The sequence below is a fragment of the Miniopterus schreibersii genome (assembly GCF_964146895.1).
Source record: "Miniopterus schreibersii genome assembly, chromosome: 1".
Lineage (NCBI taxonomy): Eukaryota > Metazoa > Chordata > Mammalia > Chiroptera > Miniopteridae > Miniopterus > Miniopterus schreibersii.
In genome coordinates, this window is record NC_138101.1 from 107,634,510 (window position 1) to 107,662,275 (window position 27,766).

Here is a 27,766-nt window from a genome sequence, read left to right on the forward strand (position 1 = left end):
TCTTCTTTTCCCTGTGTCCTGTCTGCTTCTGCCCATCAGAGGCTCCCCTGCTCCCGTCCCTCTGTCCCCAGGAAGCCTGGTTTCCCATCCTAACTCTCCTGAGCCCCTTTTTGCTCCTACTCCCTCCTCTCTGACCCCTGTCATCTTCTCCCATTTGCCTGAGTATGAATGTATTTCTCTGGCAACCTGGGAGTTCCCAGAGACTGAGGCCAGGTCTCAGTTCTTCATCCCCAGCCAACCCTGGCAGAGCTTCACTGGAAGTGGGCAACTCTGCTCTCCCAGACTTCTCTTCTCACTCCTTTGTCTCCTCTGAATTTAGCACTTGGACATGGGACAGGAGTAAGACAGAAAGGAACCCCCATAGACCAAGGAGGAAGAATGTACTCCTTTATTCCCTGTAGGAGGGACTGCTGTGGGAGCAGCCAGCACTCATGGGGTTGAGGGGCTGCCTTGGTCTTAGGGCCCCAGCCTTGCAGTGATGGAGACTGCTGACCCCACAGACAGGGCGGGTCCAGGTGGGGCTGTTGCCCTTCCTCAGAGCTTCTCCAGATAGGAACCAGGGACAAAGCCACGCTGCCCATTCTGTTCCACTGTCCACCAGCCATCCTCCCCTTCCAGGATGACCTCCAGGATGTCCCCCGCAGAGATGTCCAGCTCATCAGAATTCTTGGCAACAGAATGAAAGTGCATCAAACTGGAGGGGCCTGCTGGGAGGGTCTGGTCAGGCAAACCCCCACCCCAAGCCATAAATTTGAGCTTGTGTCCTAGGTGGGCTGAGTCAGCTGAGACATTCCTTCTGGGGCTTCAGGACAAGGCCTCTCTCTGGGCTGGGGCACCCGTTGGAGACATGAGGTATGGGACATGGGACTCAGCCTCCTGTTCTCCCCACCCCTCTGGTTTGTCATCATCGGTGTCCACAAACCTGGGCTTCCTCCCTGCTTAACCTTCCTGCTGTCCCTTCTCTCACTCTGCTCTAGGCACACAGTGACCTTAGCAAGTCTGGGGCCAGGCTCATCATGGCCATGTCTAAGGGGCACTCTCACTCCAGGCTTACCACATACAGCCTCCCCTCTGCTGCTGAGATCCCTTGAGCTTCCTCAGCTCTGCTAGCCCCTGTCACAAACACAATCCTTCTCCTGGCCTGTCTCCCCTGCTAGGGTCTGGGCTTTGGGAATCAGTGCAATCTGCCATGCAGCCCACCCAGCCCTGAGTGGGTGCTTGGCCTCAGTACAGATGGATATGGGGTCTGGCTCTATAACCCTCACCCCAAAGCAGGGAGCAGTTTGGAGTCTACAGGGATCTTGGCACAGCTGCCCTGTGACTCCCTGACCTATCCTCTCCCCATAGACCTTACGAAACCAAAACTAGCACAGCTGAGGGGTTTATTCTGGCCATAGGCTGTTCTTAACACCCAAGGCCATGGAGAACAGAGCCCTAACCTGAGGACGCAGAGCTTGACCCTTGGACGATTTTGTGCAGGTAAAGCTCCGTCAGCCTGGCTGCATATGTGTACATGGGCACACACAATGTCCATATCTGCCTGGGCACCACATGTGTGCATGTGAACAGATTCAGGGGGAGACAGGCCCTGGTACCCTGTTCATCAACATTCACTTAGCAGATACTCACAGAGCCCCTCCTAAGTGCTGGGTGCTGTTTTAAGAGTAAACACCCCAAGCATACTCACAGTGCATGTGCCTACCTATGAACACACCCTTGGGCATCCCTGTGCCTTCCTGAGGAGAAGAGGGCAAGGGCCTCACCTGGGCTCTGTAGTCATAGACTGCCCTGTAGTCCCGGGCTGGCAGGGTAGGGGGTCCCGGTGCCTCCTGCACTGCAACAGCGGCGTAGACATCCTCATTCTGATTGGGGGTAGGAGTCAGGGTGTCTGTGGAGGCTGAGAGCAGAGTGAGGCCTGGAGCCCACCCCTTTCGTAAGACATTGGTCCCTGGAGCACCCCCCCCCCAGACTTGGCTTAGCCTTTCTCCCCTCAGCAGTTTGAGGGCCTGTGTGGGTATGTAAAAGTCCTCTCCTTCACCCCAGGGTCACAGTTGTTTGGAGGCCCCCACATCACACCCAGTTACCTGCAGAGGCTGCCAACAGTGTGGACTTGGGACTTCCGTGCAGCAGTCCAGAGAACCTGAGGATGGGAGAAAGCACGGAGATATGAAACAGGGAGCCCTCATAGCTCTAATGTTGGGGCCAACCCCAGCCTCTAGACACATATGTGATTTATAGGGTGCTCCTCAGGCATGAGGATTCCCCAAAGGGTGGTCCCTGTGGCCTTTCCCCAGCAGCACCCTCTCAGAACCCCACACTAACCTTCTCTCAGCACCTGGCCCCAGCAGATCCTTGCTCCAGCCTCCTCTGATGGGCAATGAGCCATCCCTCAGAGGTTGACCCACTCATGCCCACTCAGATTATCACCTGCATGGGCCCAGCCAGCCTGCCTCCCTGAGGACCCATCCTGATCCAGCCCACCCAGCCACTCCCCAACTATGTGAAGTGGTACCCCTGTATATGTGAGTTCCAGTAGGGCAGTGCTGGGCTAATTCATCCCTCTCCCTGTGCCTGGCTCAGCCCTGGACTGAACTGGAGTCATAAAGGTTAAAAAAAAAAGAAAAAGAAAAGAAAAGAAAAAGAAAAATGAAGCAAGAGGCAGACACTGGGGTCACCCCTTGAAGCCAAAAGTGCTAAAAGCTAAATAAATAGAGGTCGATGCTGCTTACCTGCCTTAGGAAAGGCTGCTTGGTGGAGTCAAGTCTTGAAAGACTTGGCTTTAACAGGCAGAGACTGGGGTGAAAGGCATTGCCAGTGAATGGGAGAGGGGATGCAAAGGTGCAGAGCAGGGACTGGACAGCGGGAGGAGTTTGGGGAGAATACAGGGCAGCCCCCCTCCCCCCACGGTTTGTGGAGCAATGGGCTGGGAATGGACACACAGTCTCACCTGGCACACATGGTAAGGCCTTTTGCTAGCACAGGCTGTGCAGGTACAGCACCTATTGCACACTCCTGCCCTTTGGGCTGGATGTGGGGGGGAGGGGGAGTTAAAGCCAGCAGGGTGGTGGCTGGGAGGAGCAGAGCTTGTTGACGCTGGTGTGTGCCCTGCCTCACTGCCCTGCTTCCTTAAGGTTGTCTACACTTGCAACTCCAATTCCTCCCTTTGCTCACTTCCCAGCCATTACCCCCTACTCCTCCCCACCCCACCTGGTTTCTGGCTGCCCCAGACAGCAGCCTCTCTCATTCCCTCCCTCTCCTCCACCCCATGGGACCTCTCTCTCTTTTATCTTTGTGGCACACTCCCTTCTGTCTTTCATTTTTTATTTTTAAATTTATTTAAAAATTATAGTTGACATACAATATTAGTTTCAGGGGTACAACATAATGATTAGACACTTATATACCTATATACCTTATGAAGTGATCACCCTGATAAGCCTAGTACCCATTCGACACCATACATAGTTATTACAATATTATTGCCTGTATTCCCTATGCTGTACTTTACATCTCTGGTGACTATTTTTATAACTGACAGTTTGTGCTTCGTAATCCCTTCACCTTTTTCACTCATCCTCCCAACTCTCCTCCCATCAGACAACCATCAATTTGTTCTCTGGATCTATAAGTTTGCTTCTGTTTTGTTTGTTCCTTTATTTTGTTCTTTAGATTCCACATATAAGTGAAACCATATGGTACTTGTATTTCTCTGACTTATTTCACTTAGCGTATACCATTTGGTTCTATCCATGTTGTCGTACATAGCAAGATTTCATTCTTTTTTATGGCCAAGTAATATTCCATTGCATATATGTACCACACCTTATTTATCCAGTTATCTATTGATGGGTGCTTAGGTTGTTTCCATATCCTGGTTATTGTAAACAATGTTGCAGTGAACATAGGTGTGCATATATCTTTTTGAATTAGTGTTTTGGGTTTCTTCAAATAAATAAATATCTAGAAGTGGAATTCCTGGGCCATATGGTAGTTCTATTTTTAGTTTTTTGAGGATACTCCATATTGTTTTCCACAGTGGCTATACTGATCTGCATTCCTACCAACAAACAGTGCACAAGTGTTCCCTTTTCTCCACATCCTCACCAACACTTGTTGATTATTGATTATAGTCATTCTTACAGGTGTAAGGTGATAGCTTATGTAGTTTTAATTTTCATTTCCATGATGATTAGTGACATTGAGCATCTTTTCATATGTCTATTGGCCATCTGTATGTCCTCTTTGGAGAAATGTCTATATATGTCCACTGCCCATTTTTTAATCAGATTGTTTGTATTTTTGATGTTGAACTCTATATATATTTTAGATATTAACCCCTTATCAAGTGTATCATTTATAATATCCTCTCCCATTCAATAGGTTGTCTTTTCCTTTTGTTGGTGATTTTCTTTATAGCACAAAAGCTTTTAAGTTTGATGTAGTTACATTTGTTTATGTTTGCTTTTGTTTCTCTTGCCTGAGGAGACATATTTTTTAAAAATATTGCTAAAACCAATGTCAAAGACTTTATTGCCTATGTTGTCTTTTAGGAGTTTTATGGTTTCAGGTCTTACATTTAAGACTTTATAATCTATTTTGAGGTTATTCTTGCATATGGTGTAAGAAAGTGATCTAATTTCATTTTTTTGCATGTATCTGTCCAGTTTTCTCAACATTATTAATTGAATAAACTGTCTTTACCCCATTGTATGTTCTTGCCTCCTTTGTCATAGATTATTGACCATATAGGTGTGGGTTTATTTCTAGGCTATGTATTCTGTTTCATTGATCTATGTGTCCCTTTTTTGCCAGTACCATGCTGTTTTAATTATTATAGCTTTATAGTATAGGTAATGTGGTCCCTCCAACTTTGTTCTTCTTTCTTAAGATTGCTGTGGCTATTTGTGTCTTTTGTGGTTCCATATACATTTTTGGATTATTTGTTCTAGTTCTGTGAAAAATGCCCTTGGTATTTTGTTAGGGGTTGCATTGAATCTATAGATCACTTTGGCTAATATGGACATTTTAATGATGTTAATTCTTCTTACTCATGAGCACAGTATATGCTACCATTTATTTGTGTTTCTTCAATTTCTTTTTTCAATTTCTTATAGTTTTCTGAGTATAGATCTTTTACTTCCTTGGTTAAATTTATTCCTAGGTATTTTATTCTTTTTTATGCAATTGTGTATGGATTTGTTATCTTAATTTCTTTTTCATTATTGGTGTACAAAAAATGCAGCCAATTTCTGAATATTAATTTTTCATTCTGCTACTTTACTGAATTCATTTATTAGATCTAATAGATTTTGTTGTGGAATATATAGGATTCTCTCTATAGTATCATGTCATCTGCAAATAATAACAGTTTTACTTCTTATTTTTCAATTTGGGTGTCTTTTATTTATATTTCTTGTCTGCTTGCAGTGGCTAGGACTTCCAACACTATATTCAATAATAGTTGTGAGTGGGCATCTTTGTCTTGTTTCCTTTCTGTCTTTTCTTGACACTGTCCCAGGTAAGCTCTTTTATCCAATTTTTTTAAATGACCACCTATGATGGGATTCAGGTCCTCACTGGGGGTGTAGGGAGGCCTGAGATTTTGGTAACATTGTGAGGGTGTGCATGTCCTTTTTCTGGGGTCACTGCCTTGTCAAGGTTCTCAGAGGAGTGTGCTGTGCTCCCTGCTCTGAGCTGCAGTGGTTCTCACGAGCCTCTGCTTCTTGGAGGCTTGCTACATGGAGGTTCTGGGGGTTCCTGAGGTCTTGGAAATGAACAGTCTTCAGAGGGCTGGGAGCTCCATCTACTTACCCCCCTAGCCTCTGCCTCCCCATTTCCCTTGTCTTCTTCCCAAAGGCAGGGCCTTCTCTCTGCACAAGGTTGGATGGAGAGAGGAGGTCATGGGGGCCTCTGGGTGGGAGTGGGCATAGGCACCACGTGAAATGCACAGATGCTCCTAGATGCTCACAGACAGGGTGTGTGTGCCCCTCCAGGACCTGGCTGCTGGGGGCACTTCCTGAGCAGGCTAAGGCACTCCCAATTGGCTGTCACCATCATCACCCAAGGCCTAAGGCAGGAGGGTCCTTTGGTTCTGAGTATGACCCCAACACTCATGGGCCCTGGACCTAGAGAAGGTGTTACTTGTGCAAGTAACACACTGAGGCATGGCACTAGGATCCTGCCACAGCTAGACCAGGGAAGGGCTCCTGAAGAGCCTGGAGAATTTTCCAAGATTACTGACTGTAGGGCCTGCTCCTATGCCCTTATCCTGCACCAGCAGGAGAGTGTTGCCACTGCATCCTGACGGTCCAGGGCACCAACCCAGGCTAGCAGCAGGGTCCAAGAGACAAGGAAGTCAGTCTGGTGACTCCCTGGAGCTCTCAGCATTCACTAATGAATAAGTGGAATATAATTATTTGTTTAATGCCTGGGTCTCCTTGGGGTGAGGGTATCATGAGGTCAGGTTGAGCCTGTCTTGTCCCCAGAGAGTACCCAGCACCTAAACATTGCACCAGCCACACAGTAGATGATTAATAAATACACATGGTATAGCCAGTTGCAGGAGGAGAGTCTGGACCTGCTTCCCCCCCCCCCCCCATCCTGCTCCTCTGCACCTCACCTTTTTATCATGCCACAGGAAGATTGTATGCCAGGGCTGCCAGGTGATAGGGTGACTTCCCGATCATAGTAGTTCTGGTAGGGCACCGGAGCTGCAGGAGGCAAGCCTTTGAGGCCCATGATGGCCAAGGGGAGGGCAGGAAGGACCTCTGCCACCTGATACCCAAATCTGTCCCCATCCAGAGGTCCAGAAAGGGCCCCACTTTTCCATCCTGGCCCTGGCCTGCCCTTGTGCTTGGGGAGTAGACCTCTCTCACTTCCTTGATAGACCCCACCCTGGGCACCACGGAGACTGAATATTCTGGACTCATAATTTAGTGGGACCAAACAGGCTGGGGTAGGGGCTCTGAAGAGGCTCTCCACCTCCACTCCCCCTTCTGAGTATTATAGTGTTATTAAGTTCTGCTCATCCTCTGCCTTAGGAGACTATACTGTCCTTTATCCCTCCCTGGGATCTCTCTACATCTCCTCCACCCAGAAAGGACCTGCAAGCCACCCCAGCCCTGTCCTGTCAATTGAGGCTCAGAGAACCAGGGCCAGGCTTCCCAGAGACAGATAGTCCTGGACCCAGAGGCCATACTACCTGTGGGGCTTGGCCTTACCTGGGGGCTCAGTGCCTGTGCTCTTGGCCTGGATGAAGCCATTTATGTCTGCTTCCACACTGCAACCTTCCAGTGTCATCCGCACCTCCTCGTAGAGCTGAAGGTGGGAAAGAACAGAGGCTGAGGGGCCTGGTCTCACCTCAGTGCCCACCCTCATCAAAGCCCTGTTTCTCTATGACTTTGTACTCTGGCCAGGGGCTTCTACCACACCAGCCTCCTCACAGGCCTTGTATGCACAGCTCAGTGCCTGTATTCAGGGGTTCTTGGGGTATATCTCCCCCAGGTCTTCCTGAGGGGTCAGAGTGCTGGCTGACAGCATCTCCTGGTTCCTGAGCACCTCCTATGCACAAGATCCTATACAAGGGCCTTAACTCACTCTTGCCCTCTGTGGTATATCCTATTTCCCCCATTTTAGAGATTAGGAAACTCAGAGAAGGAAAGTGACTTCCCAGGTATCACAGAGCAAGAAGAATTCAGTGCAACTGGGCTTTGTTCCAGTATATAGGATCTGGTGCCCACCCTCCTTCCTCGGCCACAGGAGGCACCAGATGGGTTCAAGTCATTTGTTTGGGGGGACCCAAAACCTCTCAGCCCATGGGCAGAGGGGTCAGGCAAAGAACAGCAGTGAGCATCAGGGAGTCAAGGCTGCCTTAAGAGAGTTCATGGCTCTGGGGCTACATTAATAGCAGTCAGAGACTCTGGTAGGAAGGTAGTCGCCCCTTTCTGCTGGATGGGGCCCACCCCAATCACCCAGCATGCATAGATAGCTCAGTAAGGGAACCAGGACACCTAAGAGATATCTGGGTGACAGAAAAGGGACTGGACCTCAGTTCCTGCAAATGCTAGGCCTGGAACAGAGCAGGCCAGGGTTCTCCAGCCTCTCTGCAGACTTCTGAGGAGAAGTGTCCACCTGTCTTCCCAACCAGGGCAGAGGGAGCACATACTCTGAGAGTAGAGCCAAGACTCTGGAATAGAAGGCAGATGCCAGGGTAACCACTTCCAGGCAGAGAGGCAACACAACCCTGTGCAATACTGAGTTCCCTGTCCTTGGGGCCCCGGGGGACAGAGGCTGAGGCATTTGTTGACAGACTCAGATGGACCAGAGCATGCTATTGCCCAGAAGCTACCCTCTCTTTACCCCCCTCCCCTACCAACTCACTCCATACCCCTCCCCACCCTTGGCCCCCCAACCTCATCATCCTTGACGCACTGCATGGAGAGCTGGTTGCAGTGCACCCATAGGGCATTTCGGAGGATGGTCAGCCTGTCAAACTCTTGCAGCTGGAAGGCCTGGGTTGTGGGTGGGGAGGGAGATGAGAAGTGAGAAGGGAGCTGCAGAGCCAGGCCAGGCTGGGCCCCACTCACAGCTCAGCTGGCCTGACAAGCTAGACCCTCTGCTGAAAGCCAAATCTAAAGGAAAGATCCTTGCTGGGGGTCCCCACTCCCACATCTGTGCCAGCACCTCAGGCTTCTGGGAGGGAGGTTGTATTGCTTGTGGGGTTCCTTCCTCCACCCTCCCTCCAGGCTCCACCACACACTGGAAAGGCCCTAGGAGGATATAGTGAGAGGAGCAGTCCTGCATCCTGTTTCCCAGGTCCTATTCACCAGTGGTGCCCAGGGAAGCTATAGGTTTTGTCTGAGCCCCAGTTTTGGCTTCAACAAAAAGGGGTGAAGGATACCTGCCTGAAACAAAGGGACACAAGGCACAAAGCCAGGCAGTGAGCTCCCTGGGAGCAGGGACGAGGAAGTGAGTATATGAGTGAATGAGTGAAGGAGTGAGGCCTTTCCCCCACCCCACTGCCTTATGTTCCCCCATGAAGTGGCTAGAGCAGGGATGAATGTCTTTTCTATTTTGTAGCTGGGGAAACTGAGGCCCGGGTTTACTCACCTCACAGGTGGTTTGGTGCTCCTGCTCCCACTCGCCCCTCACCTTCTCCAGCTGCTCAATGTTCTGCCTGTATACCCGCTCTAGAAGCACAGGTAGCCCTCAGGGAGGCCAGCAGCCTAGACACCCACCACCACTGCTCACCCCTTTGCTCCCCCAGTGCCCCTGCTCAGAGTGCCCTCTTCCCCAGAGAGACCTGCTCTGGCTGCTACCTCATCTGGACACTTTTCAGGGCCACCCACTGTGGTACTGCTCCTTTTGGGGTGACTCTTAGCTCCCTGTTGTGCTCTGAGTTGCCAAAGTCTGGAGTAGAGCCCATATACCCAAAGTCAGAGTCCAGGCCTCGCCATACCTGGGTCCCACCCTCTCACTTTCCAGATGGAAAACTGAGGGCAGCACTGAAGGAGAGTAGAGGGAAGTATGGTAGCTGTTGGGCTGGAGACCCAGCAGGCTTGGTCATGACCACTGTCCCCAGAACTCTGGGGTTCACATGTCCCCAGCCATGGGAGCAGCTAGGTCTTGGGAAAGGCAGAGGGGAAGAGAGATTCTTCCCAGGAGAAGTGAGCAGGGTGAGCTTTCTGCCCTAAGAAGTATGCTGGCAGACAAGGGGTGTTGGGGTTATGGCATCAGATGAAGGACAGAGGAGACAGGCCCAAAGAAAGTTGTGTGTGTGTGTGTGTGTGTGTGTGTGTGTGAGAGAGAGAGAGAGAGAGAGAGAGAGAGAGCGCGTGCAGAGGAGCAAGAGAAGGAGGGGAGGGGAGGGAAGGGGCGGGGAGAGAAAAGAAGAGGAAGAGAGAGATGAGTAGGTCTGTCTGCTGTGATGGTGGCTGTGAAAGTCCTGGGCTCTAGAGCCAGATGGCCTGGGTTGGAATGCAGTCACCACCACTTATTGACTGTGTGACCTTGGGCAAATTACTTAACCTCTCTGTATCTCAGTTTCCTCATCTATTAAAAAGGGGAATAATAATAGTCACTTTACAGGGTTGTTGTGCAAATTAGTTAAAACATGCAGAGCACCAAGAATAGTCTTGGCAAATGAGAGAAAATGAATGTTTTTATTTTACTTGCATAAGTATGGAAGTGAGAGTGATGAGCTTGTGATGCTGCATAGTCAGGTGTGAGTGTATACATCCCTGGGGTAGGAAAGTGTGCAGTGTGGGGAAGGTCTGTCCAGTCCTCCATCCAGGTCTAAGGAGGCAGGTGGACCACATACCTGCCTCCATGGCTGAGTCCTTGCACTGCTTGGCTTTGTTCTGACTCTGAGGAGGCAAAGGAAAAGTGCTGAGCCCCTGCCCTGGAGACCACCTGGCCCCAGCTTAGGGCTTCCAGTCTCCCTGGGTGACTCCGAAGTGCCTCTGTCACACCCTTCTCCGACCACCCAGGGGGACACTCAGGAGCTAACTATGAGCAAGTTCCATCATTTACTTCAGCTTTACCCCACAAAGGATCACAATAAAAAAAGTTCCAATAAAAAGAAATAAAAACAGAAACTTTCAGCCCATGCAGAAGAAATACATGAAAACTAGATGTCAGTCAAGACATAGAGGGAGAAATGTAGACCAGGAGCCAGGACCTGAGGCTCCATGTGGCCAGTACTGAATCTTCTGGTTGAGCCTTGGGCTCTGGCCCCCAACTTGCTGCCCACAATTCACCCTCAGGCCCCTGCCCTCTCTGGGCCTTAGCTTTCCTGTATATGTAATAGGCAAAAGGTGTTCCTGGGCCCTGGTAGCTCTGACATCCCCACCCTGGCCCAGAGTCCAGAGCAGTCACAAGCTTGGCCTCTGGATAACCTAGGTTTGGATCCTTTCTCTGTTGCTTCCTGGCTCTGGGACCTTGGACAAGTCACTCACCATCACTGGGACTCAGTTTTCTTTTTGTGACATGGGCCCACTGAGCCCCTCTCCAAGGGTTATATGAGGGTTAGCATCTGCTGTCATTGCCCTGTGAGCTCTGGGCCTGGGCTGCAGAGGGCCTGCTCTGCAGAATGGGTCCTTGGGTATAGCCTGGAGATGGCAAAGAGGATCAAGCTGACCCTGTCAGTTCATGCTCTGAGATTCTAGGATACCCATTTCACAGATGGGAATATGAGGTTCAGAGAGGGGTGGGCAGCTAGCATGTCCCAGATGCAGAACTTGCCTGATGTTGTTAAGGCACCCCTTTCCTGTCTTACTTACCCTGCCCCAGCCCTGGGTGACAAGATATAGCCTCAGTGGACTCACACACCTTTTCCACCTGCTTCTGTTGGCCATTGGTGCTAATGCGCTCGAAGGCCTGCTCGGCATCATCTGCGTCCCGGCACTTCTGCTCATATGTCTTCTTGGACTGGGGGTATGCAGGGGTGTCACTGGCAGGGGCCCAGAGTGAGGCTCCCTGAACCCAGCCTCCCTTCTTCCTGTTGGGGGCTGTGGGTGGAGTGGGGGCCTCCTCACCAGGGACAGGGATCTAGAGGTCCAGAATGGAGAGGGAGAGGGAGTCTTCTTGTTCCCGGGCCCCTTCCCATTGGGGACATTGTAGCCCTGCCCAAGCCCCCAGCCTTTGTAGAGGAGAGGTCACATTAAACCACCAGCAAGTCCCTGAAAAATACCATGCATCCTCATGATGCTAGCCTCTGCACATGCTGCCCCCTCTTGTGAAGCCTTTTTCTCCTCACCCAGAGTCCTAGGGGACACAGCTCAGGAGTCCCTTCTCCCTCCACCCTTGGAGTTGAAGCTGACAGCATAGATCACCCTGTGGGCCACTGTCTGGGACTGACCACCTACCCATCAGTCAAAAGTCCCTCATGGACAGGGCCTGGGCAGCTTTGAGCACGTGCATGTTGCTGGATGATCTGAGGCAAGACCTGTCCCAGGTACCCATCCCAGGTCTCCTGGGGTCCACACCTTGGGCTCTGCATCCCTCATGGCCCAAGAGTCTTTCACTCACCTCCATGGCCTTCTTGTAGAGTGACAGCTTGCTCTTCTGGACACGGTCCATGACGGCCTCATACTGCAGGGGACATGAAGATCTTAGTGGGGGGCTGTGGCCTCTGGATGCTCCCCTAGGCCAAGAGGATGGGGTTTCCGTGGAATGAGGTACAGTATCTCCCCCCCTGCTCTGAAGAGGGTAGTGACAAGATGTCCTCACTTTCCTACAGCTTGTTCTTTCACAATTGCTGCTCAGAGCAGAAAGCCCAGGGCATGTATGTGTATGCCCATTGTGTCCTCTCATTGGCTGCAGACTCTAGCTGGAGAATATCCAACTTACACGTGTGCATACACACACACACACACACACACACACACTACACACTAACAGGCCCCGCTGCTCCCACTTGCACACACAGGCCTTCATGCATACACAGAGTATGCATAGATACCATGCACAAGTATACACAAGCACATTCCCATGTTTCCTATGCACAGCCACAGGCCTATTCACACAGGTGAACACACACTAAACTTACACTGCCCCACACAGGTACAGAGGCCATGCACCCTGACCTCTCCTTCAAAGCACCTTGTTCAGATAGGACAAAACTCAGCCTAGACAGAGATTGGATATAAGCTCTGAGAAGAATCGGAAATGAAATGACCCTCATGTTGAAAATGGAGCCATTTTGTCTCTAGGGTCACAGTAGGGACAGTGGAGAGAACTCAGGCAAGACACCTGGTCACACACAAGCACACTGAGACACATGCACATGCTCAAAGGCATGCACACATTTGTGCCCACATTCTCTGCACACACATGTACACACACTCACAGACATATGCACACACACGCCCAGGCAAGCTTCCCCCCACACTACATCACAGCTCTCGACTTGTGGAGGTCCTGGCCGATCTGAAGAAGGTGTTGGTCTGTTAAAAACAAGCTTTTGCAAACATACAGCCCCTCTGGCCACAGTTGAGCTTAAAATAGCCAGCCTGGGACCTTGCTGTCACAGCAGGTGCTCTGCATGCTCTATAGGCAAGTCCCCGCTCAGAGAGGTCACCTGCTTCAGCACCTTAAGGCAGGGCAGGTTTCTGGAGCTAGCTTTGGGGACCAATTGACTGCTCAGGAATGCAAATTTAGAATTCCGAAAGCCTGAGACCCTGGCTGGCTGGGTGGGCAGACGGAGTGCAGTCACACTGACTTTCTGTGGTCCGAGCCACTGATTGGAGCCAGTGTCCTGTTTGTGAAGATTGATGGGGGCCTGGTTCTGGACTGGGTCCCCAAAGCTTAGGAAGTAGGCATAAGTGTCCTGTCCTGCAAGAAGGAAACTGAGGCACAGAGAGGGGAAGCAGCTTGGCCAGGACATCCAAGCCCAGCCTGGCCCAGCAATGAGCTGGCACCCTCTTCTCCTTCACAGTTCGGTTGTATGGACTTTTTTATTTTCAATTCTTTGGATATTTCACAAGAATACTTCATCTTCAAGTAAGATGTGTTACTGTGTGCTGACATCTTTCTCCCTGTCCAGAGCACCACCCTCATCACTAAGACCCTAGAGGCTGAGCATGTATCGTCATCTGTCCTCCCAGCAGGCCATATGCTCAGCTAATCAGTCTCAGGCTTAGGAGGGGGCTCTGGGACACAGAGGTCAACAAGCCCACTTCCCACCCCATCACTGCAGCTTCCCTGATACATAGTCTTCAACCTCTTGCTTGCACACCTCCCATGATGGAAGCCTCACTTCCTTTCCATGCAATTCCTCCATCTAGGGATAGCCATGCTCTACATATGGGTGAGAAGTATCTTTGGATGCTGAAGTAAACATGCAGGCTCTGTTTGTGCCCTCAGCCTTGGGGAGCCCTCAAGAGTGACCAGTGACTGGCTCCATGTCTGCCTTTCTCCTGGAAAAACAGCCTGGATCCTTGGGGTCAGGACCAGTTTCTGATGACTCCCCAATTTAGTTTTCTTTCTTTGGATAGCTCCAAGCTGTCACTACCCCTCTACAGTCTACTGTGGTAGGATGGTCAACAAGATCTATATCTTCCCCTCTTCCTGACATGAGACAACTCATGGAAGGACCCCCAGGGGGGCTTCCAGGTCTGTGAGCTGAGCCCCTTCCCTTCTTCAAATCACCCTCACCCCCAAACCTGGGGTACTGCCCCCATACTCCATGGGCTCCATAAGGAGGGTCCATCTTCTACCACCTTCACAGTGAAGATGGCCACCTCACACTTGGGGTCTTAGTGACAGGGGAGCACTCCAGCACCCTCCTCACCTTTTTCCTCTGCTCCTTCTGCCTCTCTCGAAACTCCTCAAGGCTGCGGAGCTCCTCACGCAGGGCCAGGGCCAGCTGTATGTGGGAGCTGCCCACGTCCTCCATTTCTGAGGGCAGAGTATGGACGCTGATCTCCCACATCAGACCCGATGGGCATCAGCCACCCAAACATTCACCCCACCTAGGCCAGCCCCTGTCATCCCAAATCCTGTTAGTCTCACAGGCCTGTGTGCAGCCTGAGCTCCTCTCCTGGCCAGAATCCATCCACCGCTGTCTATGTTCCCAGAAGGTCCTGTCACCCTACAGCTTGGGGTGGGAGACAGTTGGGACTTACGCTGCTTCAGGGAGTCAAAGGATGCCCTCAGGGAGCTGCAAAACAGAGAATCCAGGGTCAGCAGGAGGATAACGCAGTAGAACCTGAAGTCCCACTTGGCCCCAGGGACTTTATTTTGGTGGGAAGGCCCTAGGTCACCCACATACGCTGACCTGGACCCAAGGGAGCTAGGATTTCTAGAAGGCAAAGCTCTTTCTCTGGAAACTATAAAACAATCAAACATCCTCACTGTGGCAGAATTCCTCCTGGGTTCTGCATGTTCTCAGGGCCCCTTCCCTCCTTCCTTGGACCCCTCCTCTAGCTGAGGTGGATGAAGGCAGGGTTCAGACCTGGATTTAGGCAGGTGGCCTGGAGGATATTTTGGAGGAAGCTGGATGGGAGGGGGCAAGCAGGGCAGGGGTAGAGGAGGGGAGAAATATGGGGGCCTTAGGACAGGGAGAACAGGATGTGCAGGTGAGAACAGTGGGAAGCTATCCCTGTCCCTTGGCTGGTGTGGCTGGGTGGATAGTGGTGACACCTCTGAGGGGACCCAGGAGGGAAGGTGAGGGATTTACTTTATGGTGTGCTGAGCTTGGGTGCCTGAGAGAAGACAGCAGGAGTCATAAGGCAGCAGGGTGGGCAGCAGGGAGAGCAGGAAGGGAAGAGGCTGGCGCTGGGCATGGAAGGTAGGGGAAGATGCCAGAGGGTAGGGTTGCCAGATGGAGCAAATAAAAATAGAAGACAACAGTTAAATTTAAAGTTTAGATTAAACAACTAATACTTTTTGAGTATAAGTGTTTCCCATTAATATTTGAACATACTTACATTTTAAAAGTATTTGTTGTTTATCTGAAATCCAAACTTAGCTGGGCATTCTGCATTTTATCTGGTAGCCCTGCTGAGGGGGCTCTTCCCTCCAACCATGAACCATGTTGAGGCCTGAGCAAAGGGGTGGGAGCCCAGCCAGGACCTAATTCTTTCTGCTGATAGATAATTGGGCACCATGAGGGAGAGTGCTCTTTGAGTCAGAAACAGCACCGACAGGCAGAGTGCCTTTCCCTCGCCCATCAGCTCTCAGGGATAGGGGTCTCTCAGAGGGGTGAGCTCCCTCTTCTGTGCAGGGAAGAGGTGATTTGGAATCCCAACATAGGAGACCAGCAGGACCTGGATAGGGGCTCCTGCTCTGGGCTGCCATATACAGACCCTGGAGCCAGACAACCTGGGTTCAGTACAGGCTCTGCCACTCATTCTCTATGTGACCTTCAGCAAGGTACTTACTCTCTCTGTGTTTCAGTTCCCCTTTTGTAAAATGGGGATAATAATAGCACAAACAGGAGTGTTGTGAGGATTAAATTAATTTATATGTACAAAGCACCTCTGTTGGGATCTGGTTGTTGTGCAACCCTTTCCTGAGCTCTCACTTGCATACCCCACCAGTCCTTGGGATCCCACAGGCCCCTGAACCTACCATGAGCTGTACCTCCAGTGTTCTACCTAAGAGTTTACCCACACTCTCTGCCTGTGCTTGTAGCCTCCTAATGAAGAGGCAAAATACGTGGTGGCTTTCCCCGCACCAGGATGCCTGAGGAGCAGCAGTGAGTTGAGGCAGATAGGGAAACTGAGGCCAGAGCACAGCCAGGTTTGTTGGGATCACACAGAGGCAACAGCAACATGTTCTGTCACTGGATGCATTCCACCGCCTCTGCCCTTGGCCCAGCTGACTCTCTGTAGTTGTCGGCGCCCCTCACAGGCTTTCTGCAGAGCAATGCGCCATCCCCTGGGACAACCCAGGGCTCCTGCCATCTTGCCTGCATCTCCTAGCAATCTGTGCAAAGCAAACTTCCAGGGGACTCCTTCCTCCCATTGGAAGTTAGGGAAACTGAGGACAAGCAGAAGCAGCAACCTGGCAGGACCCTCAGGAATCTAGGCCTAGAGGAGAACTGCGGGAGTCTAATTAATACCAGACCCCTTTCCCTAAACTAAGTGGATTTCAAAATGTGGTCCACACATTAGCAGCATCAGGAGCATATGGGAGTTGGAAATGCAGATTCTTAGGCTCCACCCCAGTCCTAAAGTAGAAACTCACAGTGGGGCCCAGCATACTATGTTAAGCCTCAGGTGCTGCTGATGTCCATTCAAATGTGAGAGCTGCTAGCCTAAATTATTCACTCCTCACAACTCTCCCCAGGGGAGTGGCCTTAAATTCTGATCTTGTGGAGGATTCGGAGACTGTTTGAAGTCTTTCTTTGCCCCATGAGACCCAGCAAAGATGGTTTCTCTTCACTTTTCTATCATTCCTGGGTTCTTCCCCCTTGCCATTCAGAAAAACTGTTACCAAGATCTCCTTGAGCTCTCCTCTATTGTATCTCCACTGCAAATCAAGGACAGGAACCCCATGCAGACCTCTACCCTCTGCTATCAGTCACTGCTATCCTTATGTGTGTCTCATCCAGTTGCCCCTTTTGACTTGGCTTTCAGGATGCTCAACCTGAAATTCTGTGCTCAAACACAGCTTACATTTCCAGTGTAAATGTTTTCTTTTGTACCCTCCCTACCATGTGGCATGCACCACCTCAGGTCCCTGCTTTGGCCTCCCTACCCCCGGCCCACCTGCTCACCAGGAGGCTGTTGCCTCCCAGCTGACAGGAGTGGCTCCCCTCACCTCCCTGTGCTGGAGCCTGTGACTGAAGTGAGCTGGTGTCAGATGACCCCTTCTGGTAACAGGGCCCCCTATCTCCCTCCAACATCCTTAGTGATGTCTTCATTCTCTGAGCTCAGAGGAAGAAAAATTATGGGAAAAAAACACAAATAAAAAACCTCTCCTAATAGGGAAACTACAGCATTTTAGGCTATGACAAGTAGGGTGATGTGGGCATGTAAGAGTGTATAGATTTAAGTCCATCCTCCTTCAGGGTCTGTCCTTGCTTGAGGTAACCACAGAGGGGCTCACAGGAAATTGGCCCCAGCCCTGCCCACCTTGATTCCCCTTCATTTCCTGAACTCCTGCCCTGTACAGCTTTGTTGGGAGGGGATATTTCCGCCAGAGCTCAAAAGTGTGGGTAGGACTGGGCAGGGAGGAAGTGGGGGGCAACAGTCAGAAAAAGGGCCTGGAAGTTGGAAGGGCGAGTAAAGGTGAGCTTTCTGTAGGGCTGGATGTGTGGTTTAAGCAATAGTGAAGACCCCTTCCTAATGCTGTCTTTAAAATGCATTGAGAGGGCTTGCGGGGATCTCTTGAGTGTGGGGACCAGGTCTTATTTGTGCATTCTCCATTGCCACTGCTCAGCGGATGTTTGCTGAGTTAATGTGTAAAAGAGGTGAATGAGAAAAATCATTTGAAAACAGAAGTAACCTCCCTTTAATATATGTGGCTGAGCCTCCAGGCCCCTGTGAGGTTTCTGGCCAGCCTGAGGTCAGAGCTGATGCAGAAACGCTACATCTTCAGGCAACAGAGGAGAGGGAGGCTGATTAGCCCTGCCCTTTTGGCTATCGCTGGGCTATTTCTAGGGTCACTTAACCTCCTGGCTTTGTCGTCTCTGTTTGCCCCCACCCATCCTGTACATCCCCAGCCCTCTGCCTGACCTCCAAGGAGCTGAGAATGAGCATCCTATGGGACCTGGGGATCTTGGCCATGGGGAGGCTGGGGGCTCCCCCTGCAGGAGGAGATGTCAGCCCCCATGCTAAACAGTCAGGCCACCTTTCCCAAAGGGGCCAACCCCAAATATACCCTACAAGTGTCCACAACATAGAAGTGACCCAGGCTTCCCACAAAAATCCCTCCAGGTTGGTGGGGGAATGGAATGACCTGGTCTAAGCCAAGACCCGGACACTTAGGCAAAGCTAGTGTCTGAGAGAACTTCCTGGGAGACAGGCATAAGAGGGAGGATGAAATCACCTCAGTGTGCTAGACTCTGGCTTCAGGATGATAGGGCTCTTTAATTTATTTATTTTTAAAATTTTGAATCCCTCTGACTCAGAGTAGGGCATGGAACATAGTAGGTGCTCCATACATGCTTGCTGAATAAATGATGGGTACTTGGTCCACAGTTAGAGAAGTGAATAACTAAATGGTCTCAGTAAACCTACTACATGCCACATGAGTCAACAGCAACACTTATTTAGAACCTATTGTGTCCTGGGAGCTACATGGGGCATGGCTCTAAGGGAGGCAGCCCGTGAGCTGCTTCTGTCATTCACTGGCTTTGAATGTGCCCTGTACTTTCCCACCTCCGGCTTTTGTCCATGCCAGTCCTTTGGAAGAAAGGTGCTTCCCCTCCATCTCTGAATTTCCCATGAGGTGTCCTCCCCAGTTCACCCTGCTCTGCCCTGCTCCTCTTGTTACCCCAGGTTGGTGGAAAGCTCAAGCAGTGCTGGTTCTCACACTACTTCCAGCCTGCTCTGAAACCTCCATGGCTGGGCTGTAGAGGCCCCTGCAAGTTTTGTTTCTGCCTCTCTTGCTGCAGGTTAGGCACACCTAACCCAGGCTCCAGCTCTTCCTGGTGGGCAACAAGGCAGACCCAGACTCTGTTCCCTACCCCAGGCTGGGGCTCCCATGTTGGATGAAGGCTGCCCCTCCAGGGGCTCACAGGGGTGAACAGTTTCCACCATTCTGGGCCACAGAGGGGCTGGACCCCAAAGGAAATGGTCAAGGCTGTTTAGTCAGGCTTCTCAGCCCCAAACTAAGCAGGGTGATCCCAATTATCTGACTTATGGAGAGGCCTGTGAAATTGTAAAGACCCCGTGTTTACTAAACGTCCCTGTGGTTGCTGCTCTCTGCTCAACATTGTGACTTCCCAGAGCAAATCGTAAAGGTGACTGTCCCCTTTCATAGTTTAGAACCCTGGACGCAGAGAGGGGTAGTGACCATCCCAGGGTCATTCAGTATATAGGGCAGGGCAGACCTTGCCCCACTCAGCCTCCTGTGCTCACACAGGGGATCAGGGCTGCCCAGAACATTGCGCCGGCCCCTTCATAGTTCTAAAAACCAGACAAGATATTGGATGCCTCTTCATCCTTCCCACTAACCCCCTGGCTCCACTCCCATTTTATGCTCTTCCTTAGTGGCTTCTTCTTCACTGTTTTAAATCCCCTGTGACTCACAGCTCCTTAGCCTGGGTTCCCATCATGGCCCTGCCTGGAGCACCCTCTCCAACTCCTCGAAGGAGGTAGTTTCTCTTTCAGGGAAAGTTTTCCTGGCCTAGGAGTCAGGCAGGGACTCCTCCTTGGTCATGCTCCCTCAACTGGAGCAGGCAAAGAAGGGCCCCAGCAGACTCCATTCATTCCTCACCATATCCTGAACCCTCTTCTGTGTCCAGCCTGTAACTAGCCTTGGCTCTGCCCCTGGAAGGCCCTCAGCCCATGTTCCTGTTGATCTTCACAATAGCCCACTAGAGTGGGCAGATGAGAACCAGACTCAGAGAGGACTAGAGCTCATGAATTCTTAGTCTGCATTCATGCTCTTTAGTCCAATGCAGGAACTGAGCTTTCATCTCCCCTGGCTCATACCATTTGAAAACCTTCCTTTAGCTCTTTGAATGTTTTCTCTGGATCCAGGTGGGAAGCAGCAACCAGCTAGCATCCCCTGGGTCTTTAGAAGACCTAGAGAGTGTTCAGGGCCCTGAAATGAGAGGATCTGGTTCCAGGCTTTGGAGCTTTCGGGGCCACTTTCCTTGGGCAGAGCCAGACACTCAAAGGCTTGATTTCCATGGAGCAGGCGCAAGAATCAGGGGTTGCTATGGCAGCTGCAGGCTAGGGTCAGATCTTGGGGCTCCTGGATAGGAGAAGAAGGACTCATCAGAGCCCTTTTAGAACTTGGAGTCCAGCACTCTGTCTGCCTTTCAGGCTGGCTCGGTGATCACCCAGCAGGAGAATCCGCATCTTCCCAAGGTAGCCCCTCCACTCCACTCTTCGAAAGTTCTCCTTCAGCCATCCTCAAATCGTTACTCTTTCCCCATCTGCTCCCCTGCCCAGCATTCTGCACACAGAGACCCAGGTCTCAAGGCTCAAGAAGACTGGCTGCTTCACAGCATCAGCTGCCTTTATTGCCTCACCTCCTAGCCAGGCCTGAGCTGAGCCCCTGGACTCCTTTAATCTTTTGAGGAATGTTGCATTATTGTCCTGCCTCACCTGTGAGGAAATGGAGGCACAGAGAGTGTCAGTGACCAGCCCAAGATGACACAGCTGGTAGGTGAGAAGCGGTACTAGAATGCATATGTATCCTCACCTTGCAGCCTAGCCTGAGTGAATGCTGTAGGGGGCTGGGCAGTGAGTAGAAGGCCTGTCACCTGCCCCTCAGGGCTCTCAGGACTTTGGGGGAGGCTGCCCAGGTTGTATGGACTGTGTTCCAAGTATCTGAGGACAGATGGCTCCTGCCCAGGGCCTTCCTGCCACTCAGACCACTGGAGTTTCTCCCATACACAGAATCCGACTTTTCAATACCCAAGAGAGTTGTCCTTTAGGCACCCCTGCCCTGGGAGCCAGCTAGACCCTCCCTGGCCCTTCCCGGTCCATACTAAACCCTGTCTAAATGCCCGGAAAGTGCCTGGGACTTCTTACTTGATCTCTGTCTGGCCGCCTGCTTTCCGGGCAATTTGCACCAGCTCCTTCCCGTACCGTTCCTCAGCTTGGGCCCTGCAAAAACAAAGCATGGGCACTGTATCTCCTCCAGTGCTGCTGGCCATGGCCCCCTCAAATGTCTGCAGATACCTCAGAAGTCTGCAACAGGACCCTGGAAGCCACTCTCTCAGCATCTGGGGGAAGGCTGGCCCTCCAGGCTCCTCCTTGAGAAAGTTAAGCCCCCAGCCCTTTCTCTAAATAAATGTTGGCCAAATGCAGGTATATCTCAAGGGACTTCATATTATTTGCTCACTTGGGGAAGGCCCATGTCTGGGGAAACACAGGAGAGCCACACTCATGACTCTTTTTTTTGAAAAAGGAAAATAACTTTAATGTATAAAGTGTTCTATAAAATAATAAAGGAAATGGCAATACTATTTAAGAAAAATGGCCCAAGTTTCTCAATATTTTTAATGTGCCCATATTATTTTCAATATCAGCAAAAATGGTTATTTTCTTTTTAAATTTTTATTGTTGACACTATTACAGATGTCCCCCATTTTCCCTGCCCTTTGCCCACCGCCGCCCATCTTAGCCTTCACCACACTGTTGTCTGTGTCTAGGGGCTATACTTTATATGTTCTTTGGCTAATCTCTTCACTTTCTTTTATCCAGGCCCCCACACCCCCTCTGTCCTGACAGCAACTTGGCTGGGATGGGCAGCCTTAGCCATTTTCCAGAGCTGGGTGAAGGGTGGCCTCTCTCCCTTGCCTGCCCTCACCTACCCTGTCAGTGCTCACCTCTGCCTCAGCAGCTCCTCCACGTCCTTGCACATCTTCCTGCCATCCAGCAGCCGCTGCAGCAGTACCTCATAGCCGGTGTGGGCTGTGAAGTCCCTGCACTGTCACAAAGAACAGAGGGATGTATGAGGGCCACACTGGGCAGTGCTGAGTGGGGAGCTCAGCTTGGCAAGTACCCTTCTGACCACCTCCTCATCTGCCTCCATCTCCCTCATTCAAAGGCAAGCTCTTAAGATTCAGGACCTGGCTTTACACAGGCACACAGGCACCGCCCCATATGTGGAGGCACCAGGTGCATAAGTGAGACCTACCTGGTATCAGGGCTTACAGTCCAGGAGACATCAACTCCTCAACACAGGATAGCCATGGGAAGGGCCACCACCAAGACCTGTGATGACAGCCTTTATAGGGTCCCCTGTACTGCTCACTCCTGTCATTGTTTCAATAACCCTATTATCTTAGCTGTGTAAGTATGAAAACTGAGGCACAGATGGGTGAAGTGTGCCCAGAGTGACACAGCTTGAAAGCTGTCTGGGTCAAGTCTATGCTCTTCACCTCTACACTGTATGGTCTCTGCACTATATGTGTTCTCTGTGTGGGTTCAAGTAATCCTCCCATGCCTACCATGTGTCTGGGAGAGATGGCATGGAGCTGAGTAGAGAACTCTGACTGGAGTCCAGCCCTGCAGCAGGACACTCTCCTCTTCCTTCCCAGCCCCATGTCCAGGGAACCCCTCTGTCCTTATTCCCAGAGTAGAAACAGAAGCAAAAATCAAAGCTACATTGGCCATTCTGGAGGAGGCAGAAGGCAGCCAGAAAGGGCCCTGCAGGCTGGGTCCCTAGGACCTCATGTTCTCAGAGTGCCACAGGATCTAGAATCTTGTTCATCCTCTGCTCAGAGCCATGGTGGTGCTAGCAGGAGCTGCAGTTCAATAAGCTACCATCACAAGTGACTAGCCTTTTCCAGGGAAGTACCTGATTCTCTGGGAGCTGCAACCTCCCCCAGACTGCACCCTCACCCCAGCCACCTTCTCAAGGGGGTGAGTTCTGATTCATTGCTTGGATATGGGCAGTATACTGTTGAAGAAATGAATGAACCAATCATCCAATCAATTAATCAGTTGGTTCTCCAGCACAAGACCGAGCACCAGATCACCCCCTTGAGATGTACCCTGACTTTCTCTTCTTGCACCCACCCAGCTTCACCCTCTAAATACCAAGAGCTCCCTACTGGTCCCCCTCATTTATGGGCTCATGCTGACATTTCCACAATGCCAAAGCTACCAAAAGGAAGTCCTCTCACTTCTTTCTGTGCACCCACTGCCTCTGTCACCTGAAACCTGCCCATGGCTTTGCCCTTTGTGAAATTGCTATTTGTGGAGTCCACCTGCCACACACTGCATCAAGAATATCACAGCCATTATCCAATTGAAAACACATACCCAAGGAAGTAAAGATGGTGAGGAGGAGGCCCAAAGAGGGAAGATACTGCTCAAGGTCACTCACCTGGTAAAGGTCAGAGAATCTGGGATATGAACTCAGGTTGGCCAGTTCCCAAAGCCACATACCTATACCAGTCATTCATTAAACATCCCATCAACTGTTTTTTAAAATTTTGAAACTTCAAAAAAATTATTTAAAAAATAACTTTTGAAAATGATTATTCAAATTCTTTCCACCTCAAATCAAAGCTGTACTTCAGGCTATCATTCAGTTGAGGACTGCTGCCTTAGAGAAGGGCTGTGCTGGCTTTGAAGATTAAGTACTGACAACCAGCAAGCAGCCAGAAGCCCCACAATGGGGCATCTAGGGTAACCCACCCTGGGGTAGGGTGCTGGGTGGCCAACAGATGCAATTCTCTCCTTTGAGAGGCTTGCTCAAACCAGATATAGGATTGCAGGTCTTGCCACCTATAAAGCGTGGCCACTCTGGGCCTCACTTTCCCCCTGGAGGGACTAGATCAGGGATGCAGGCTCTCTCTCAAGGCTCCAGGAGGAGGTACTCAGGAAAGCTATAGGCAAGAGAAAGCATATTCCTGCTTCAGCCTCAAGGCAGTGTGGGGAAGGCCTGTGTTCCCCTGTTTTGTCCAGGGACAGCCTATATCTGCTTCCCACTCTAGGTGGATCTGGGTGTGAGCCATTGTCCAGGCCTGGAGCTGGCTATGGCCCTGCCATGACCCTACTGGATAGGTAGAGAAACATTTTCTGTACTTACCATCACTTACTCCTTTCCTGCCCATATCACTTTTTAAAAAAAAAAAAAAATTATCTTTATTGTAGAAAGTATTATAAATGTCCCCTTTTTTCCCCATTAATCCCCTTGACTCTGCATGCGCCCCCCCACCAGGCCTTCACTACACAATCGTCTGTGTCCATGAGTTATGCATATAAGTTCTTTGATTAATCCCCAACCACTCCCCCACCCCCGCCTTCCCTCTGAGATCCCTCAGTCTGTTCCATGCTTCTATGTCTCTGGATCTATTTTGATTATCAGTTTATTTTGTTCATTAGATTCCACATATGAGTGAGATCATGTAAAACTGAATCAGGAAAAATCAGAAAACCTGAATAGGCCAATAACAACTGATGAAATTGAAGCAGCAGTCAAAAAACTCCCAGCAATTAAAAGCCCTGGTCTGAACAGCTTCACAGAGGAGCTTTACTAGGCATTCTTGGTACTTCGTATTACAGCAGTTCCTTTAACATTTCTTGCAAAGCTAGTTTGGTGGTGATAAACTCCTTTAGCCTTTTTTTGCCTGGGGAGCTCTTTATATCACCATCTATTTTGAAGGATAGCCTTGCTGGATAGAGTACTCTTGGTTTCAGATCCTTGTTTTGCATTACCTTGAATACTTCATGCCATTCCCTTCTGGACTTTAGAGTTTCTGATAAGAAGTCAGCTGACAGCCTTATGGGAGCTCCTTTGTAGGTAACAGATTGCTTTTCTCTTGCTGCCTTTAAGATTCTCTCTTTGTCTTGCATTTTTGGCATTTTAATTATGATGTATCTGGGCGTGGTCCTCTTTGGGTTCTTTTTGCTTGGGATTTTCTGTGCCTCCTGAACTTGTGTGACTTTTGCCTTCACCAGGTTTCTGCCATTATTCCTTCAAACAGGTTCTCTAACCCTTGCTTACTTTTGACCTCTTCTGGCACTCCTATGATGCAAATATTGTTACCTTTCATGTTGACACACAGCTCCCTTAAGCTTTCCTCCTGTTTTTCAATTGTTTTTTCTTTTTGGTTGTCTCATTGATTTTTTTTCTATCCTGCCTTCTAATTCACTGATCCAGTCCTTGGCTTCCTCTAATTTGCTGTTTATTCCTTCCACTGTGTTCTTTATTGCTGCTATGTCATTCTTCATTTCCGACTGGTCTTTTTTCATAGTTTCTGTATCTTTTCTCATGATGTTGAGCATCCTTGTAATCATTATTCTGATCTCTATATCTGATAAATTTTTTATCTCCATTGCATTTAGTTCTTCTTCTGGAGAATTCTCTTATTCTTTCATTTGGGGCTTGTTTTTTAGTCTTCCCATTTTGGCTGCCTGTTTGGGTTTGTTTCTATGTATTAGGTGGATATGCTACAAGTCCCAGTCTTTTTGGAGGGTCTCTGGTGCAAGCCAGTGTCAGATGCTGTTTGTGACTGGCCCTGAGTACAGTGTTTGGAGCCTTCAGCAATCCGCAGCTTGTGGCTCTCTGCTGAGGCTGTGTGTGTTTGGAAAGGACCAAGATGTGCACCAAGATCTGCTTTTCCTAGCCCTGGGCCCAGAAGCCGATCAGGCAAAGGCTCAAAGCATCCAGAGTTCAACCTCCACCTGCAGGCTAATTGATATTCTAAGTCTCTTAATGAGCCTCAGGCTATAGACCACAGCAAGACATAAACTCCACAGGGTGGGGCTTGAGGTTTTCCAACAGGGTGGGGTAATTGCTTCTCCCCCTCAGGCAAAAGTTGCCTAGATAGTAAAGGTCTACCTGAGAAAGATGTTCCCTGCAGTATGGGGGAATGACTCAGCACAGGAATTGGAACTCTATCCCCAGAGCTCCCAATCCTAGATTCTCCTCACACCACTCCAGTCCACTCTGCCCTCTCTCTGCTGGAGCCCAAGGTGAGTGGCTGCACATGAAACTTTGTGCATTGGCCCTTTAAGAAGGTGCCTGCATTTCCAGCTGCCTCTCCCTGGCAGACAGAAACCTGCTTCCTTTTCATGGCCATATGTTATGTGGGCACCTTATGTGGGCCAAATGTTACGTGAGCCCAGCTTGGGGCTTAGACCCAAGGGTCCTCAGTGGGAACACCCCACAGCTGAGATATCCCTCTGGAACTTTAGCTGCTGCCTGTGGGAGCCCAGCCAGCCCTCTCATGCCTCCACACTTCCTACCAGTCTCTATGCAGTCTCCACTTTGCAGTCTTGGTTATAAGGATTCTCTCCATCTAGTTTTCAGTTGATTATTCAAGATGGTTTTTCTATATTTTAGTTTAATTTGTTTGGTCCTGGGAGGGTGTCAATGTAGCTTCCACTTAATCTGCCACCATCTTGGAATCTCACCCATATCACTCTTGGTGGCTCCAGGGACCAGGGCCCTGAGTAAGCCACTTCCTTTCTTGGAACCTGGTTTCCTCATTGAGGAAATGGGGACAGAGGTCATTCTCTCTCCTGGCCCTGACAGCCATCCCTCTAGGGCATAACCCCATCAGGATAGACAATGGCTGCCAAGTCAGGGAGGGTGCCCAGGCCTGGTCTGAGAGACTGGACAGAGTTCAGCAGACTAGATATGGATTCACACCTCATCTGGTGACCCTGGTAGTTCTCAGCTTCTACTCCTCCATGTGTAAAAATGGGCCTAATAGTTCCTACCACGTAGGATTGATCTGCGAATCCAATGAAATCATGTGTATAGTGATAGTGATCAGAACTTGCCTTGAGGCAGGTACTGAGTTAAGGATGATTATCCCCATTTAATAGCTGAGGACAAGGGAACCCAGAGGTTACCTAAACTGTTCGGGGAACTGCAGGGCACAGTTGAGATTTGAACCCAGCTCTCACAGACCAAGATCTTGGCTCTTAACCTCCCATTTCTTCACCTCTCTGCAAAGCCCTAAGCTTAGTGGCTGTTCTGCAAGTGGTAGTTCCCCATCCCTGCCCCATCTCTACCTGCTCCACCCTCTCCCCCACACAGCACAGCCTTCCCCCAGCTGTGGCCAGGCTATAAAAATGGCATCATCTCCCCACCACAGCCCCCACACACCCTCCCCTACCAGAAGGTCCATTTAAAAGACAGCAGAACCTTTTTCAAGTGCTCCTTTACATGGAATTTCAGAATATAAAGTATATCAGAAGATAGCTAAACCTCTAACCTTGGAGGGAGAGGCCTGGATTTGGTTCCCATCTGCCAAGAATAAGCTGGGTAGACTTGGTAAAGTCCCTTGCTCTCTCTGGGTCTTCCTCACTGTGAAATGGGTTATAAGGGGAGATGTGACCTTCAGTTGACCTTCCAACAGGGAAGTTGATGTGTGTATGCTGGCTTTTGGAAGCCATGGCTACCAGTGGTGGTGTCTTACCTAGAGAAGTCTGAAGTCAGGAGATGGGCTGGAGCTGCCTGGGGGCTGAAAGAAGAATGAGGCTGGGTGGAAGTGGTTGGCCTGTCCAGGAATTGGCACTGATATTTTACCTGGGAACTAACTGGGGGCCATGGAAGGTAACTGGGAAGAGCATCCTTGTAACTCTCTACCCTTGAGAACTGCCTGACAGGGAGAGAGGCAGCACCAAAAGAAGCTGTGTGGAGTGGACTGTTGGATGAGACTGGGAGAGGTCAG

At 50.3% G+C, this 27,766-nt stretch overlaps 1 protein-coding gene across 5 annotated transcripts in view; it reads right to left on the minus strand.

Annotated features, from left to right (window-relative positions):
- Positions 1 to 368: 368 nt before the first annotated feature.
- Positions 369 to 27,766, minus strand: part of PSTPIP1 (proline-serine-threonine phosphatase interacting protein 1) — a 38,731-nt gene continuing 11,333 nt past the window's right edge. Inside the window, exons 2-15 of one of the 5 annotated variants that reach the window (XM_081136154.1) lie at positions 21,956 to 22,056; positions 21,156 to 21,230; positions 14,625 to 14,659; positions 14,291 to 14,397; positions 12,028 to 12,090; positions 11,329 to 11,427; positions 10,319 to 10,364; positions 9,109 to 9,188; positions 8,412 to 8,510; positions 7,221 to 7,317; positions 6,620 to 6,710; positions 2,085 to 2,140; positions 1,764 to 1,888; positions 369 to 666 (exon numbers count right to left, since the gene is read on the minus strand). In XM_081136154.1, the coding sequence (XP_080992280.1) occupies positions 535 to 666; positions 1,764 to 1,888; positions 2,085 to 2,140; positions 6,620 to 6,710; positions 7,221 to 7,317; positions 8,412 to 8,510; positions 9,109 to 9,188; positions 10,319 to 10,364; positions 11,329 to 11,427; positions 12,028 to 12,090; positions 14,291 to 14,397; positions 14,625 to 14,659; positions 21,156 to 21,230; positions 21,956 to 22,056 (1,206 nt within the window). In that variant the 3' untranslated portion in view covers positions 369 to 534. Of the gene's footprint in view, positions 667 to 1,763; positions 1,916 to 2,084; positions 2,141 to 6,619; positions 6,711 to 7,220; positions 7,318 to 8,411; positions 8,511 to 9,108; positions 9,189 to 10,318; positions 10,365 to 11,328; positions 11,428 to 12,027; positions 12,091 to 14,290; positions 14,398 to 14,624; positions 14,660 to 21,155; positions 21,231 to 21,955; positions 22,057 to 27,766 lie in introns of all 5 variants that reach the window. The other 4 variants (XM_081136153.1, XM_081136152.1, XM_081136155.1 and 1 more) reach the window with 4 other exon arrangements.